The sequence below is a fragment of the Medicago sativa genome, chromosome 3 (genome assembly GCF_051527215.1).
Source record: "Medicago sativa cultivar Bolivia chromosome 3, Bolivia_mono, whole genome shotgun sequence".
NCBI lineage: Eukaryota > Viridiplantae > Streptophyta > Magnoliopsida > Fabales > Fabaceae > Medicago > Medicago sativa.
In genome coordinates this window covers 80,121,574-80,139,946 of record NC_140751.1, presented here as the reverse complement: position 1 = coordinate 80,139,946, position 18,373 = coordinate 80,121,574, and the positions used below count along the sequence as shown (strand labels likewise).

General features: G+C 33.7%; 2 protein-coding genes and 1 long non-coding RNA gene across 7 annotated transcripts; 2 read left to right on the top strand and 1 right to left on the bottom strand.

The window, feature by feature from the left end:
- Positions 1-412: 412 nt before the first annotated feature.
- On the bottom strand, positions 413-7,332 carry LOC146940688 (zinc metalloproteinase-like protein). Of its 5 annotated transcripts, none has more exons than XM_085754418.1 (13): positions 7,155-7,332; positions 6,046-6,295; positions 4,612-4,821; positions 4,263-4,343; positions 4,084-4,170; positions 3,176-3,271; positions 2,982-3,035; positions 2,462-2,888; positions 2,273-2,371; positions 1,530-1,758; positions 1,306-1,354; positions 1,155-1,194; positions 413-803 (listed from the first exon to the last, which is right to left on the bottom strand). In XM_085754418.1, the coding sequence occupies exons 1-13, from the start codon at positions 7,274-7,276 to the stop codon at positions 652-654; spliced, it is 1,896 nt and encodes a 631-aa protein (XP_085610544.1). In that variant the 5' UTR covers positions 7,277-7,332; the 3' UTR covers positions 413-651. The 5 variants fall into 5 exon arrangements, with proteins under 5 accessions (XP_085610544.1, XP_085610546.1, XP_085610547.1 ...); XM_085754420.1 differs by having other exon boundaries at positions 7,003-7,213; XM_085754421.1 differs by lacking the exon at positions 7,155-7,332 and adding an exon at positions 6,454-6,564.
- A 1,655-nt stretch (positions 7,333-8,987) lies between these two features.
- On the top strand, positions 8,988-11,728 carry LOC146940687 (uncharacterized). The gene is made up of 2 exons (XR_015032131.1): positions 8,988-9,562; positions 11,446-11,728. It is a non-coding gene; the product is annotated as an uncharacterized LOC146940687 (long non-coding RNA).
- A 2,527-nt stretch (positions 11,729-14,255) lies between these two features.
- Positions 14,256-16,614, top strand: LOC146940686 (GDSL esterase/lipase At2g04570-like). Its single transcript, XM_085754415.1, has 3 exons — positions 14,256-14,792; positions 15,266-15,755; positions 16,243-16,614. Exons 1-3 carry the CDS (start codon positions 14,397-14,399, stop codon positions 16,437-16,439), a joined length of 1,083 nt encoding a protein of 360 aa, XP_085610541.1. The 5' UTR covers positions 14,256-14,396; the 3' UTR covers positions 16,440-16,614.
- The last annotated feature ends 1,759 nt before the right edge of the window (positions 16,615-18,373 follow it).

Genomic DNA, 18,373 nt, shown 5'->3' with positions numbered 1-18,373 from the left:
TTTTCGCCATATTCTTGTTAGCTAATTTCGTTTGTCTTACATTGTCTGTACGTGAAATGTTTAATTGTATCCCATGCTAGATGTCATGTTAATTGATTGTTTAATCCTTAGTGTTAAACAGATAACAGCAGTCCTGATTTGTTTGAAGTTTGTTTAACGGTGATACCTTACGGGCTGGATTTCCTGTCTAGCGCTCACATGTTCTTGATAACCATCGATCACTTACCAAGTGAAGAACTGAAAATGTGCCAGGAAATTATGTACCCACATTTCCATTTTTCCAATCCAAAAGGCAAATTGTCGCTCATGAATGGTAAACTCCCATTTGCAGTTAATCGCTAATAGCGCCAAAAATCACCAAAATTCAACAGAATGACATATCACACTGCACAACGAACAAGGACAACTACCATTTTGATATGATACCAAGTTTCTATATATATTTGCAATTCCAATATTCCATCCAATAATATACAGTCATTTTTCTTTCCCCCGTATTTCTCTGTGGTGAATAATATATCATCACACTACATTTGACACATACAAACAATACAAAATGACAATTTTAACTCATTTACATACAAATCACATCTTTAATATAGTACACTTCTACATGCCACTTTGTTTTGTCTTTAAGAATTGTTTTTAAAGCTAGCATGCGCTGCTTGACTCAAGGGTTGACTTAGCTAGCCACAATAAGCCGGGATCATTTCGCTTCAGCACCAAGTATGCATCTGCCTTCCCAAGATTGTCAAATATAACATCCTCTCTGAAGCCAACCACCGAAAGAATTTCCAAGGCAGCTGTAGAAAAACCAGAAAAATGAAAAAAGATAATAGTCAGTTCTTAGCACATAGAATGATAGCGTCAACTGCTACAGAACGTTGTCTATTTATTCAATCTTAATGTTGTTTTGGCAAATTCTATCTCTAGAAACAACATGCAGCGTGCCACGTGACACGATAGTTTTATTTCTAAGCCGTTTATAGTCATATACTTGCTGTTCAAGTTGTACCATAATTACAACAAAGAACAAACCTAATATCTAGGATCTTACAAAAAAAATATCACAGAAGAAACAAGTTCTGTCTAGATGGCAGTTCTACACAATCAGCACTACTGAAATTAAAATTCAATGGTCAGAATATGCAAACCTTTATTATTTAGGATATTCCTCTCAATGACAGGATTAGCCTGCAAATACAATATTCATTATTATATAGATCATAGAAATAAAATTACGGGAAATATTAGGATAAAGCAATGCCTCAGGCAGCATTGCAAGAGGTAGGATAGATTATATACCTTCCGCAATCTCTTGTATTTTTCCATCTCAGGATGTTCGATCACATTCCTGCAATCAGATAGCAACAATGATACGTTGAGAATGGAATCCTTTAAGTCAGGACTACACAGAATTACTATAATATTTTCTGAAACTTTTTGAAGCTAAAGCCTTGAAGCAAGAGGATGTCTATTCAACCCAAATAGTATCAATACTTTTTCAATCTAATGGAGCATAAGCATACCTGATTATTTTCAACAGAGTTTGGAGAGTTGAAGTGCCTTGCATTGGATTAACTTCACTTTTCAGCATCTCCAAGGCCTTCTGCAATCGGTTACAAACAGCGGTCATAGCACCATTTATCCTCTGGAGTTCTTGGTCATCGGGATCTGGCTCATCAGTCAGCAATGTAGGTAATATCGGTGCGGGAACCATGCAATCGTCAGGATCAGGTTCTTCAGTCATATTCATTTCTGCATCAAATTCATCATGAGCAGGTTCTTTTATAAACACGGTTGTCATTTACATATCATTCAGACATTTAGGGCCAAGTACCATAAGAAACCAACTGACTCAAGAAATTATTAAGAGCGAAGAAGAGTAGTTGCTGCTTCGGGAAAAGAAAAAAAAAAGGGAAGAGTAAATAATTAGTAAAGAGAGCAAAATAGTTGGTTAAGGGAAATTATTTAGATAAATAAACAATGGGAAGTATTGGTTATTCAGGTAACTGTAATTCGAGAAGACGTAACAAATTTTTAGATTTCAAAGGGGAAATCCTTGGAGGAGAGATATTTCTCCATGTGCCCACCATTTTTAATCAACCAATAAATATTATTTTATTTCTTTTCTTTGGCTTCGTAGTGGGCTTTCCTGACAACAACATACTAGTATGAATTGCTGCTTTTTTCCGCCAAGTCATCATTGTTAGGTTTATCAATGTCTCAGGATTTGTCTATTTAAAACTACCCATTTTTGGAGAACGCTTACCAATAGCTGGAGTAATAGACTTCAAAGATGTTTCTGAATCATTTGCATTGGGATACGTTGCATCCATCTTCACTGTACTTGTCTGAGAATGTGATGGTTCTGTTACACCAAAATCAATAGGCTTTTGTTTAAATACAGTCCTGCTATCAGTAGTTTCTGGACAAACAGTAAAAAGAACAGCTGCTTTACCATGATAAGAATCATCTGGATCAGGTTCATGTTTCATTCCATTTTCAATACGATCATCAGGGTCAGGCTCATTAAGTCCTTTGTCAACAATGATGGGTGTTTTAGTATATTTGTTTTCTTCAGAGGAAGATTCCATATGATCGGGTTTTCCTCTGGTATTAGAATTAGAATAATCACGATCCAACTCTTCATTTACTTCAGACCCTCCCGAATTGCTGGTGGAAACATTAGCCATCCTATGGTAAGCAGCAATAACTGAAGATTCACGAGCATTCATTAGCTGATCTGACCTACTACCTCCAAGCTTCTGAGGAATATTGCTACTAACTGCTATAAAATCATCTTCATAGATTTCAGAACTCCTCATTCCACTCAGAGTGTGGCCGGCAGATCTAGTCCAATCTAAACTAGCAGCTTCTTGATTTAACTGCCAAAGCAATAAATTAAATGAAAATTTGTCAAAAATAAATCAAAATGTAATAGTAGATTGACAGCCAAACACTCAAGAAAGTGTACACACCTGCTTATCCAGAGCATAAAAGTTTGCATCATGTTCGGAGTGTATCATGTGAGCCTGAAATAAAACATGAATTAGTTTGATAGCTTTCATTTCTCAAATAACAACTGCAATTTATACTCCTTCCGTGTTATTTAAAATACTTAGAATCAAGGAAAAAAAAACACATGATACTTGTGGTGCAGGGCATAGCTTACAAGTTCATGCAGTAGAGTTTTCTTAATGCTTTCGTATTTCCTGAAACCTTTGAGGTCATCGGTTCGAAGTCGCAATGATATTTCCTCTCCATGATTCTGTAAAACAGAAAATAAGAGAGAAGTTAACTGTAGAATAAAAGTGGATACTTAGGGGGGTTTGTTTCACCTCCAAAAATTAAGTTCCTGGGAATCTACGATGGGAATAATTTATTCCTATGTTTGGTGCACATGCACACTCAAACATGCCAAGGAATAAATGATTCCCAGTAACTTTTTTTCAAGCTTATTACTCCCGTTTTCATTCCCAGCATAAAGGATGGGAATTATCTATTCCTGGCGGTTGACATTCATTTCTTCTCAAAAGTCCATTTCTATCCCTAAAGTAACTGCAACCACCCACGTCTCACTATCATTTATGTGGTACGTAGAAAGAAAAAAATCCTTGCCTTTGAACAGATTTTGCTACAGAATAAATGATGATAGGCTGGTGCATTTTTTTTGGGTGCATTTTATTTTATTACTTTTTGACTCGAGATGATGTATTCTGTTATAACATTAAAACTCATATAATTTTGATTGCATTAATAAAAGTAAACATGGAAGCATTGCATTGGTGTATGATGAACTAAGATTATCAAAAACGTTACCAACAATAATATGAAAATATTAGAGAAAATTGTGGACATATCTATTTTATATAAAAGGATATTTTAGTAATTATAACATTTCATTAAAAAAGAACTTCTAGAAATTCAAATCATCAACCAAACACTTTCTAAAAAATTTCCCTGGAATAAGATTTCCGTTGTTACATTCCAAGGAATGTTAAACCCGGGAATGCATTTTGATGCCTTGAAACAAACACACCCTTAAGATACCATGCTTCCTCGTCACGAAGATTCCAATACCTTGTTAAAACCCAGAATGCATTTTGGGCTCACACCAACATAACCAATGGGAGCCATCTCAGTCATAATTCCCACACGCCAACGATGCTATAAGATGCAAACCAAACATTTGTCAGAATATGCACCCTACCATCATTAGGACACAAATATATAACTAAGTCAAAATTCATGGTGTGTACCTTGTTCATGACAGCAACAATTCCAGGATCTGCAGCAAGCATGTGCATTCTTTTCAGGGCCTCAGAAGGAGGAGGATTCAACTGAAAGTAGTGGAAAGCAAATCCATTCATGATACGTTGAGAAATCTTCTTAAAATTTTACAAATATGATGGGTGGAAAGGAAAGTGATGGATAATCATTACTCATTAACAAAAGTTAATGGGGAAAATGTCATATGCCTAGGCTATACTTTCCCAGTTCAAAAGAAAATGTATTATTTTTTACCAAAACACTATTCCTAATAACAAAGTAATGATTCTCTGGTTGAGCTCAAAATTAATAATCAATAATCATATTGTAAAATAATACCTTCACTCCAGGAAGTTCTAGAGTGCGAAATTCACAAAATATATAAGGCCCTTGTGGAAGTTTCAATGAAACACGAGGTCCATGTGAAATTTTCTGTTTCAGTCTCTTTTCCTCCTCCTCAAATCCCGCTATTCTTAAATTCGCTTCTGCATTTTTCAGAACTTCTTCAACCTCATTTGTTGACACACCCATCATTATAATTGACCTGGCCTAGAAAGTCAAACAAGAAACTTAGGGTAAGATAACAAACAACCGAAGTCTTTCTCCACTATGTGTGGTCTTCTACATGGATCAAGGCACACTATATTGATATATGGCCTAATGAAAGACCGTTTGAATCTAACTTAAAATAACAATGAGCTAATAATTTAACAAACGCATTCGTCATTTCCGATTGTACTTGTACTATATTTCTAATTGCTTAATTACAAGCTTAAATTGAATGAACAAGAAGGACTTTTATTTGAAAAATCAATTTAATGAATCCTTATGATGGGCCCATAATTAATGGGTAAAAGAGAAGAGGAAATTGCTTTTTAGGCACCTAGCAATTGCTCACAACACTTCAAATTACCCAAAATACCCCCAACGGCAATTAACTACCTATCGGGAAGCTTTTTAAATCGGTTAAACCAGTTTAAAAAGTGATTTAACCGATTTAAAAGTGCCGAACAGTAATTAACTACCGTTTTGCAGCGAACAGTAGTTAATTGTCGTTCAGTAGTTGCCTGTGAGCAATTGCTAGGTGCCTAAAGAGCAATCCTCGAGAGAAGAAGGCTCTATAGGCCCAGTGATGAAGATGAATCAAATGGGTTAAGGAGAGATGGAATAACAGAAAGTACATGTGGAAATTAGAGAGTCGAGGGAGAGGTACGGAATCAACTCTATATATGTGGAGAGGTGGGTTGAATGAAGGGGCGTATGAAAATTAGCAATTGAGAATAGGAATTGGGGTGAAATGAATTGTGATAATAGCAAAAGGGCCACTGTCATTTCACTATGGTAACTCCTTACCCCTCAGCAAAAGATCTACTTAGAAAAAAGTGCATAATATTTGATCAAAATGCGAATAACCTAACATGAAATACCAAACTCTGGTCTTTTCATTCCGTATTAAAAAAAAAGAGTTCACTTGCAATCTAAGATGGAAGGAAAGAAACATAATACAGCTGGAATAATAGCATATAAGAAGAACCCCATCTACTCAAGTGTGTTGAAGAATGTGTTCCCAACAATGATATCATAAGAACAGAGGATGCCTTCGGACAACTCGATTATAATTTAGTTGAAATAGGTTAAGGAAAAACACCAGCTAACATAGTGCAAAGTTTTCTAGAACAACAAAACCTACGTTTCTGTCTGCATTACTCAGAACCATATTTTACATGTCCTTAAATATTAATCCACATGGAATAGTAGTATAAATGGTAGTACCTCGGTAATGGAAGTTTCCTGCAAACTTAAAAGTGCATGTTCTGTTGAAAAGGGAGCCAGCAGTTTCGATGTTTTTCCGGCAATTTGTGGAACGATAAGCTTCATGGTATCTTCCTTGATGTCCGTTAATTTTTGCAATTCCTCCCCTAGATCCTTCACAGTGGCATCCAGATTCATGTCTACAACAAACTTCTTTCCCCTCCATGTAACAGAGATGTTGATCATGCTTGATGGAGTGTGCATGTTTAATCTATACAGTAACAAAACACGTCCAGTCACTTACCACTGATTATATTATTGTTGACACAAAAAGTGCCCCTAAAGAAATAGTAAGCGAAATCTAACGTATGAGTGTGTGTGTGTGTGTGTGTGTGTGTGTGTAGGTTGACCCCTTGTGGAAAACTTTACATACAAGTTAACTCCAATTGAAAGCTTTAGCATTTTCCCTCTTCCCCTTTTCAATATTCTTTCATTCATTCATACAACCTAGGGCCTGTTTGAATTGGATTCTCTGAGCTTATTATCTACAGACATAAGTTTTGTGAGACTCTTCGGGAGAACTTATGAAAACAACTTACGACATTGTTCAAATGCTGGTTTTAGCTTATTCTCATAAGTACTCCAAGATAGCTTATAGGAGAACTATTTACCTTTATTTAATCTTTCGCTATATATAAATAGCTTATACACAAGTGCTTATCATGATAAGTTGCAAATAAGTTGTTTATTTATCCTAACAAGGCCAAAGTCTTGGGTGCCAAGAGTTGGAAGATAAGAAATTAAAACTGAAATATCCCAACACAATAAAATCATCACAAATTCAACCATAATCCGTAATCAAGAACGATTAACAACTCTATACAATCACATATACGATCAAATTCAACAAAAGTGAACCTTATGAAAAAATGAAAGTGATCATGAGCAAAAAAAAAAAATATAATATATCTCAACTACCACAACCAATTTCTGGAAATTAGAGAAAAAGCCATGTGACAATCCTTAATTGTGAAACATCCTTGAACCACAAACAGATAAAAGAAAAGGACAATTCGAAATAAAATCAGCTCTAGTTGAATGAATAACAGCATCGAATTGAATGAAATTACCTTAGGGTCCGAAATGAAGCTACGGAGCAGACGAAAACAATAAAAAAAATGAGTAAATTGAATGGAGAATGAGATGAGAGATAATAAATGTAACCGGGAGATCGACGCATGCGCTGACGCATGCATATACCACCTTGAAAATTCTAGTACCTTTGTTTATTTTTTAATTTTATTTTCATTATTATTTTTTGATTAATAATTTAGGACTTTCAAATTATTTTTATTTCTTTATTTTTTAGTTTGAAATTTTTTAAAAACTCAGTTTTCAATTTTTTTTTTTTTTTAAATGTTCCGGTATAAATTTATCCACTATAAAAAAAGTTATTAAAACAAAAATTTTAAGATTAAAAATAATAAAAAAATATCTAACGCATGTGTGGTATTGAAAGAGATTGTAGTTGAGAAAATTGTTTTAGAAGAAAATTTGTAGGATGCGTTCATATAGTTATTGTCTTGTTCAAGGTTTAAACATTGTTTGAACTTGATCAAATTTGTTGAAGAGCAATTTATTGATGGAGATTAATTGCAACGAGGCGATTGATAGTAAAATTAGAATCACCGCAAATTTAAAGTAAAAGTGAAAAATGTTGAAAATAGTCTTAAAATTTGGTGATGAAGTTACTGAAAAAGTGTGGCACGATTTGGTGCAATCACGACACGATTAGATGCCATTGTTTTTCATGTTTTTGGTTCGTCAAAAACTGTGGCATAATTTGTTGAAATTGTGGCACAGTTTTGCCTACTGCCACCAACAGTACAGTGTACAAATTGCAGATCGATTCGCGATTCAGACAAATTGTGACGCGATTTTGCCTCAGTATGGACTATGTATAAGCTTTAATTCAACATTTTATGAGCAATCTTGTAAAATCAAAGGAGGTGACTTTTAAAGAACCTTGAGATTGAGTGTCTTTGGATGAAATTCTTGGGTTGGGAAACACTTCACAATCACCTTAGGTAGTGAGGTCTCATTAATGGATATATCAAAAAGCTTTTCTCTTTTGTTTTCTTTTAGGATTCATTGTGGGTTTGAGTGACTTGAAAAATGAGTAGAAATTAGGATTTTTTGGTGACCTTGGGATCTAATTTCTTTTAATATCTTTTTATCACTCATTTTATAGTAGATTAGAGAGTTGGTCTCTCCTCCATACATAGGACATCTTGGTCCAAATTGGATAAACAAATATTGGTGTGTTGGTTTTCTTTGCTGTAACATCCTAGACCACTTTAAGCATTGCCGACTGACCCTACAAACCAACACGAGTCTTTTCAGCGTGTTTTGTCCTCACTCGCACGCTTACGGGAAACTTCCCGATAGGTCACCCATCCAAAGACTACTCCAAGTCAAGCACGCTTAACCGCGGAGTTCTTATGGAATGGGCTACCAAAAAGCAGATGCATCTTGTTGATATAGGTAGTACCCAACAATTCTTATAAGTCTTACTTTAACCATGCAGTCTCATACCTGCATGACCTCATGATCCCTCTCATTCCGATGTGATTCGGTTCCTCTAGAAGCTGTCGGGAGTCGCACATTGTCATGCCTTGTGCACCGGCGGCCACTCCCCGCCCTCGTCAGCTTTGGGTATTACATCTGCTCTATTATTTTTTGTTGTTTTAATTATATTTGTGATTTTGTTTCACACAAATAAATTTAAGTTTGTTGTTGTTGTTTGAAACTACTTTGATTTTATTACTACTTTCTTAAGCTCCATAAAATTAAGCTTATTAGTGTGATTTTAAGTTAAACAAATATAACTTTAATATATAATAAATTTTCATTTCTACCTACTTTAAACAAACAAATATTCCAAGCATTGAGCGGTTAGATGTAACAGCCCGATTTTCGCTAGTTTTATTTTATTATTTATTTATGTGTGATATATGTGCTCTTATGTGATTATTTGCCTCTGTGTGTATTTTTGGTTGGGAATTGTAGAATTCGGTGTAGAAGGGTATTTTAGTCATTTTGGACTTAGGGGCATTTTGGTCATTTTGAGAGCAGGGGTAATTTTGTAATTTTGGATGAGGATTATTTTTAGTGCTTAGTAAGAGTATTATTTTACCAAGTTACTAGAGAGGGGGTAGTAATTATTTTAATTACCATTAAGTGACCGTTAGTGTTATAAATTACCATTAAGTGGGTAGTGACATTTTGGGTGTTAGAATAGAAATGGGTTAGGCCCATTAAGGTTTGAGAGATAAGCCCAATTGAGTAGAGCATGTATATAAACTTTAGTTGTTGGTAAAACTAGGTTTTACAAACATTATTCATTTCATTTCATTTGGGAAGAGAAGAGATAGAGACTAGAGACAACAACAACAACAACAAGGGTTAGAAGGCAAAGAGGGGATTCAACATCTAGGAGCAAAATTGAAGTTTGGGTTAGAGAATCTTGGTGTTAGAGGTAAGAGGGTTAGATTTCAACCATAATTCACATCTTTTTCTCTTTACCCATTTTTGTGAAATTGTTGAATTGAACCTAATTGCTTTCAAATTCGTGTTCATGTTTTGATGCAATGTTTGAGTATGTAATTTGAATGTTAATTGAGTTGTTAGTGATGAAATTACATGCTTAAGTGGTGGTTATATGTATACTTTGCATTTTTGTCCAAAAATGGTGATATGAGATGATGTTGTTGTGATGAATTGTTGGTGAATTCATGATGTTTAGCTGCTGTTGTTGTTGATAGATGTTGTTGTTGATGATTAAAACATTGGGTAATCATAATTGGAGAGTTTGATATGACTTTGTGTTGTTTTTGAATATTTGATGAAAAATGGGTCAAATGATGATTTTTGTTAAGAGAATGTTTTGGGGCAAATTTTATATGGAATTGAGTGTCTTTTCATGTTTAGAAATGTTTAGACAAACTTTGGGATCAAATTTAGGCATTGGGAAGTCAAAATTGGGGTTTTGGGGTGAAAATGGGGTTTTTCCCGAGAGGAACTGTCATAACTCGCAATGGCGAGTAAAGTTCACTCGCAATTGCGAGCACTCGCAATGGCGAGCAAACCTACTTGCAGTTGCGAGCTACACAGGACAGTGTTCCCTGTTTTTGCGTTTTCGTGTCTTTTCACTCGTTTTTGTTTTGAAATGGTTTTTGGTGCAAACATGAAAATTGTAGAGAATATTTTTATCTTTCTAAGGGCGTTGGTTTGACTTGAATACGATTTTTGGTTTGCAAGTTATGGGGAAATTACTCTTGAAACGTTTTATTGAAAATTCCGCATAACTAGTTCCAAGTCGACCCAATCCTTGTGGAATGTTTTTAATCTTTGAAAACTTGATTTTTAAGAGTGCAACAGAGGTGGTTAAGCTGTGATATAGTGATCCTACTTATTTTTACTTAGAAATTGGGAAATTCTTTGAAAAATGATAATGGAGACGAACTTTGTGATTTTTATGAATTCGTCGTATTTGGCCGATGAAATGCTTACGTAACCTCTACTGCACACACATGTGGACTGTGAGAATACAAGGCATAGGCTATGGAGCTTGTTTACTTGGTTTTGAATTAATTGTTCAATTAATTTTAAGTTGTGACTTGGAGAGACGAACTTGACTAAAGATAACTTTTGAGAATCAATTGATTGTGAATCCTTTATGGGGAATTGTTATATGTTATGTGAAGATGATTGGTGGTGCAATTATGTGACAACTTTATGTTGTGTGATTTTTGATGTTGTTGGTGATTGTATATGTGTTAATTGGTGATGAATTGTTGATGATTGCATATATACATGTATTGGTGATGGTGAGGTGATTATTGTTTGTGTGAACATATGCATTTGTAGTTGAGTCATATGTTCATGCATTCATGACTGATGGTGGTGGATTTTATATCCAAGACTGATGGTGGCGGATTTTATATCCAATTGAGGTGAGTACGATGTTTTTGTTGCATCGAAGGTGACGACCTTGAGGTGATTTGGTACCACATGCATCTTGATGAGTCTAGAATCATTGCATAAATTGTTGGTGGATTGAATTGCATTTGCAATGTGTGTGATGATTGTTTTGCTAACTGTAATTGTGGATTGAATTATTGATTGTTAATTGTTGATTGACAAGGTGAGTTGGATATATGTGTATGATACACTTGTGGAGATGAACTTGGAATGATAGTATGTATATGTTGTGATTACTTATGAATAATATGTATGAATTGTTATTCTTGAATATATTCTTTCATTTCCAATGTTCATGATAAATGTTTTTCGTGGATTATGATGATGTAATGCTAACCCTCAGTGGTTTACCACCTACCTTTTTGTATGGACGGGTAGATGGAGTGCAGGATGCTTAGTTGTTGCTTGTTGATGCCGAGGAGTGGAGTTCCTCTTTTTCATGCAAGTGTCTAGATTAGGGCTCTGATCTAGGATAGTCTTTGCATGTTGTTTATTTGACTTTGTATTTCGGAGTTGTTGAGATATTCTGTTATTTGAGATTTGGAGGATACATTTGTATTTAGTTTGGAGATCCAGAGATGTTTATGAATTATATGTTGTTCCGTTGCTATGTTGTGTAACATGATCTTTATGCATGTATGAATTGTGGTTTATTCGGAGACGTAGCATCTATTTCTAGAATATTTCTGATGTATTCGCGCGTTTTACCGCTTAATAGAAATAGGGTGTTACATTAGACAGTCCACTATGTTATGTCCTTTTTAAGAAGTCATGATGAATAAATATATTTTCACGAAGTCATTCAAGCACAAAATATATATAAAATGAACCTTCTGTCAAATATATATATATATATATATATATATATATATATATATATATATATATATATATATATAAAATGAACTTGAAACAAAAACATCAAAATCAAAATGTAGGATAACTGATACGCACATCAGGATTATGCCATCAAACATTCACATCGGTGTTTATGGTGAGATATAAGAGCATCTTCCATGCAAATAGATTAATAACAATATGTTTGATTGTAAATAAGAAATAAAATAAAATAAAACAATGTTTAATGTTTACGAGCTACTTCCAGTGGTTCTCAAGTTGGCACATGTGATTTTTTTTGTTACAAAGCTAAACAAAGACAAAAGAAAAAGAAATAAAAAAAAACAGAGAAACTAGACTCTAGGGAAGAAGACTCCCGAGGCGTCACTCCAAAGCAGTAAGAGGAGGTCTTACAGAGGAACGGTGTGGATGACGAAACCAACATTGGATGCGGCCCCTAATTTTGCCATGAAGTCAGTGTTTTGGTTACTTTCTCTAAGAGTATAATGAACTGTAAAATTATTGATAGCCAATATATCCTTGATGTTTTGAATGAGGACAACATAAACATGATAATGCGGAGTGTCCCCCTTTGTGAGATTAATGGAGAGGAGGGAATCCGAGTAACAAGCTAAATCATCTATACCCATGTCAATAGCCATGCACAAGCCGTGATAGATTGTTGTTGGTTCAGCCAGCAAAATGTCTTCTGAGTAGGAAATCATACGTGAGAAAGCCGAGAGGAAAAGACTCTAATGTTGCGAAAAAAATGCCGCCAAAACCAGAGTGGGTGGGAGTCCCATTGCAACTTCCATAGCCCATACGATTGTTGCAATTCAACTTAACACAGCTATCCTCAAAAATTACGGTATCATCATTTTTAAAAGTCAAAAAAATTGTATCAACTGAGTTATAGATACATGTGATTTAAGAACATTTATCGATATTTATTATAACACGAGATTTATAGTATTGATTAATTTTGCTCTTAATTTTCTTTTACTCCTACAATTCACCATTTGTTTGTCTTAAGAACGTTTACCGGTGTTTCTATTTACATATGATTGTCATATCACTCAACTCCAAACTCCAATGTTACAAAAAATCAAAAAATATTTTAGTGTGGTTATTAAACAAAAGTTAGTTGTTCTTTTATAATTATAATTTTTTATATATATATATATATATATATATATATATATATATATATTAATTAGGAGTATATTCATAAAACTTCTTAAAAAATTGTAGGAAAGGTATAGTTATACAATAAATGGCGTGAAATATTTATTGATACATCAATAAATTTAAAGAGTACAAATTCTTGGTTTGAGAGTGGTCCTCTTAACGTTATGTTTGTGATACTGATAGTAAATTTATCTACTCATCTAGCCTTTGCACTAAATTTTCTTCAAAAGCCTGCATCACTGAAGCTTAAAATTCACCAAGCAAACACTTGCCACAGGAACCACCCCATTCATCCTCATACCATATACATGCAAACCCAAATAAAGGGTCACTGTGCCCATTCTACTTTAAAAGCACATTACTCTCACCGTATAGGCTCTCAAAAACATAATTATGATTCCCAACAACTCATTCACCTAAAAACCAATGTTCCATTAATATTTCAAACATTTAACCAAGTTATATTGGTCAATGAGCTCTGGTAAATTAATGAAGGAAGTGATGGGAAGATATTGAATTAATTGCAACAACTGTTACTCGGATTTTTAGTTATCTCTCAATCAACTATAGATAAATATATGAAGTACTTCATCTAATTCTCATTTAATGGTTGTTTTTAAATATTAGAGGATGTATTTAATATTTCACAATTTTATATAAGAATGTATTTGTAAAAATATGTAAAAAGTTACAACAATTAATGGCTTATGTTTTATTTTTTTCTTCTTATAAAGAGGATCTTAACCCAATAAAGATTGAGAGGGTATTCATCATCACTATTTAAGAATGTGATGAGTCTCTATCAAAGAGTTGTTGAGTATGTAAAGTAATCATAAATGTTTTGTTGACACATTTTTCCTAAATCTACACCATATACGGTTTTTGTATTAATTATTTATCCGCCTCAAAATCCGACTAACACTAAATTTGAGGGAACGATATACGGTGTTGAATTTGTGTGTTCAAATATCATTATTAGGAAAAATTATCCATTCTCAACTATACGTCAAATTTAAAGACACAAATATTTAAACATCGAAGTTAAGGACATCATTCAGTGTATTCTCAAAATCTTTATAAGTTATATGAATAAGAAGTTAGAATATAGATGTGCGATATCATATAGGATGTCAAAAATTAATTGTTCAAATAACACAATTCACTTTAAATTATAACCACTTGCTCAAAGTGTGCGAGAGTCTCTCCGCTCGGATCAACCAGATATTCTCGGTATTTCAAACCAATATTTATTCCATCACAAGTTCACAACTCAAGTCACACCACTACACAGTTGGTTACTACACATGACAATGAAAGGAGGACAGAGAAAGAAGCTTCTATACACCAACATTCTGTGCATCCTTTTGCTTCAATGGCTTGATCTCTCCTTAGTAAATGGTGCTAAGGTTCCGGCGATCATAGTGTTCGGAGACTCATCCGTGGATGCCGGGAACAACAATTTTATATCGACGGTTGCACGGAGCAATTTCCAGCCATATGGACGTGATTTTCTGGGTGGGAAACCAACTGGGAGATTCAGCAATGGCAGAATAGCAACTGATTTCATATCAGAAGCATTTGGTATCAAACCATACATACCAGCATACTTGGATCCTAGCTTTAACATCTCACAGTTTGCAACTGGTGTTTCTTTTGCTTCAGCTGCTACTGGTTATGATAATGCCACTTCAGATGTCCTGGTACATTATATATATATATACATTTAATTATCTTTTATTTGTTATTTTTATATTTATTTAATGCTACTAATAAATTTATGAATTCACAAAAAATTCTACAACTAAACCAATCTCAGTGTGTAATGTCTTATAGCTAGTAATTTTGAAGTGACTACAAAAACCTTAAAAATAGTAAAGTAAAAAGATTAAGGATCTGGTTTCTACACAATACATGCATGACATATTTATTGATTTTGACAGTCCATTTTTCAAATCAAAGGTGATTAAAGATTGTTTAGTGTTCACCACCAAAAAAAAATATTGTTTAGTGAAGATATCATGCAAGTTGATCGATCTCAAATCAATTATCGAGATTTATTCAGTTTTTACTTGTCATATTTCATTATCTTATATATTGCATCATAAGTTTTTTTTATTTTTAATATGTGTCTGTAAGAGGAAGAATATTAATTAATTTGAAATCTGGATTTCAGTCAGTTATACCATTATGGAAGCAATTGGAGTACTACAAAGAATACCAAAAAAAGCTAGGTGCCTATCTTGGAGAAAAAAAGGCAAAAGAGACAATTACCAAAGCATTGTACATAATAAGTCTAGGAACAAACGACTTTCTAGAGAATTATTATGCAATTCCTGGCAGGGCATCTCAATACACACCTAGTGAGTATCAAAATTTTCTTGCTGGAATAGCTCAAAATTTCATCCACAAACTTTATGATCTTGGTGCTAAGAAAATATCCCTAGGAGGTTTACCTCCAATGGGATGTTTGCCTTTGGAGAGAACTACTAATTTTGCTGGTGGGAATGATTGTGTGTCCAATTACAATAACATTGCATTGGAGTTCAATGATAAACTCAATAAATTAACCACAAAATTGAAGAAGGACCTTCCTGGGATCAGATTGGTGTTTTCAAATCCCTATGATGTTTTGTTGGGTGTTGTTAAAAAACCAGGCCAATATGGTAAGTTGCTCATAATTTGATTTGCTTAGCAATTTAGCATGGCATGCATACTATAGCACTTAATATTATTTCATTCTCACAGAAATATTTATCTTTGTTTGGAAGAAAAAAAAATTACTTTCTTCGTTCAGATGAATATATGTATGTCTGCCTAAAAATATTTTTTTACACGTATGTATGTGAAAACATATAGTTTTAGATGATTAACATATTAACATTTGTCATTAAAAAAATAATTATATAAGTTTATATTCGCAATATATAAAGTTTAAATTGCAATGGTGTATATTAAGATAAGAAAATGAAGGTAGCTCAAGACATTGAAGAAGATTTAAACGGAAGGTTTTTGGTTCGATGCCCGAAAGTAACATAATCACTAACTTATTTATATTTGTCTAAAAAAAAAGAGTAAAATATCATTTCTATTCATATAATTAAAATATTTCTTGATTTAAAAATAAATAAAATATTCGTATGTATGGTGCAGGGTTTCAAGTGGCCTCAATGGCTTGTTGTGCTACTGGAATGTTTGAGATGGGATATGCATGTAGCAGGGCTAGTCTTTTCAGTTGTATGGATGCTTCTAGATATGTATTTTGGGACTCATTCCATCCAACAGAGAAAACAAATGGCATTGTTGCAAACTACTTGGTGAAGAATGCATTAGCTCAGTTTTTGCATTAGGAAATTATTTTCTGGTTTTATGTATGTGATAATAATAACACATGGTGCCAATTATGTATGGGTTTTTTAAATGGATTTCTTCAATAATTTCTACATTTGAATTGTTTGAAAACTATGTAGCAAAATGGTCTTGTTTACTTTATGTGCAATAATAATAATAATGACTTACAACTGATTCTTAAGGTAGCGTTTAATCTTTAATGTTAATTTTGACAAAGGCTTGTGATTCAATCAATTGAGAATTTGAGATTTTTGGACTATTAATTGGGGTTCATGGGTTATATGTTTGAATGGTTTACCTTCTTTAAATTTGATAAGTAGCGAGTTTGAATTCAGACACATCTCTATATGTGTCAATGATTGTTGTACAAAAGAGTTTATTTTAACATCTATCCGAGAGAGATGATAAATGGATTTATTATTAAACTAGCTTTTATGAAAATCCGATCAATAGTTTATAGAAGAGTTTATTCATGATTTGGTAAATGATTTTTTTTTTATAAAAGGTAAATGATTGTTATACATAAGGGTTTATATTGAAATATATATTTACTTCTCGTGCCTTATTGTTAAACAGAACAATAAGGCATGTATGAAACATATGTTTGAAATACGTCTCCAATGTCTTCTATGTTGGTAAATAAGAGGTAGTATATTCTTGGTAAATGTCTCTATGTTGGTAAATGATTGTTATTAGAATAATCATGGGCGGTTCCAACACCCGGCGACCTCGGGCACTTGCCCGGGCTCAATCGATACTTTATGTATATATGGCCCAACCCAATAGCTCATTAACTCGTTTAAAAAAATGGGCAAATTCTGAAATTCACGCCGCACAACAATAACACATTCTTCTTCTTCAGCTCTCTGTCTCTTTCTTGTCTTAGCTCTCTGTCTCTTTTCTTCTTCAATCTCTCTTGTTATTTGGTTGCTAATCTCTTCGTTCTCACTCACTCTAAAGGTAAGTCAATTGATTCTCCAATTTCTCCTTCCTTCCTTCCATGTTTTAGGTTTTAGAATTGAGAATTGTGTTAGTTGAAAAATTGGATGCGTGAGGTGGAATTATCATTTACATAGCATTCTATTTTACACATCTTTTTGTTATTTTGTACATTGCCGGCGTGAAGTCAAATTTCATGTGTTAATCGAACTTGTTATATTATATGAGATTTCATGTGAAATTGTGAATCATCATAATAATTGCATGCGGCAGGTTTGATAGAAAAAATGGAGAGCTTTCAATTTGCTTTCATTTTGAAGTTAATGTTAAAGTTATTTGGTATCACAAAAGAGCTTTCAAAAATCGTGCAAAGAAAAGATCTTAATATTGTGCTTGCCATGGAATTAATTGATGTCGTCAAAGCTCGATTGGCCACATTGAGAGAGAGTCGTTGGGATAATTTATTTTTCTTATGTCCTAGAATTTGTGTTGCTAAAGGTATTGCGGTGCCAAATATGGATGAAGAAATACCGGTTCGGGGTCGTTCAAGACTAGAAGGGGAGATTGTCACTAATCTTCACAATTACCGTGCAGAGATTTTTTATGGTGCTATTGACAAAATATTTGTGAAGATGTTCAAAGTTCGGCTATGAAGATGGTTCAAACTGAGAAACATTTGGTATTTCCATTGGTCTACAAACTCATTGAGTTGGCTTTGATATTGTCGGTGTCGACAACATCCGTTGAAAGAGCTTTTTCAACAATGAAGATTATCAAGTCTAAATTGCGCAACAAGATCAACGATGTGTGGTTAAATGATTTGATGATATGTTACACCGAACAGAAGATATTCAAGTCAATTGATGATGTTGATATTATTCGAACATTCACTGCAAAGAGGTCTCGGAAAGGGTAATTATCTCCTAATTTTATTTAGCACACTATTGGCAGATTATATTTTATATCTCTTATTTCAAATTGTACTTTTGTTACA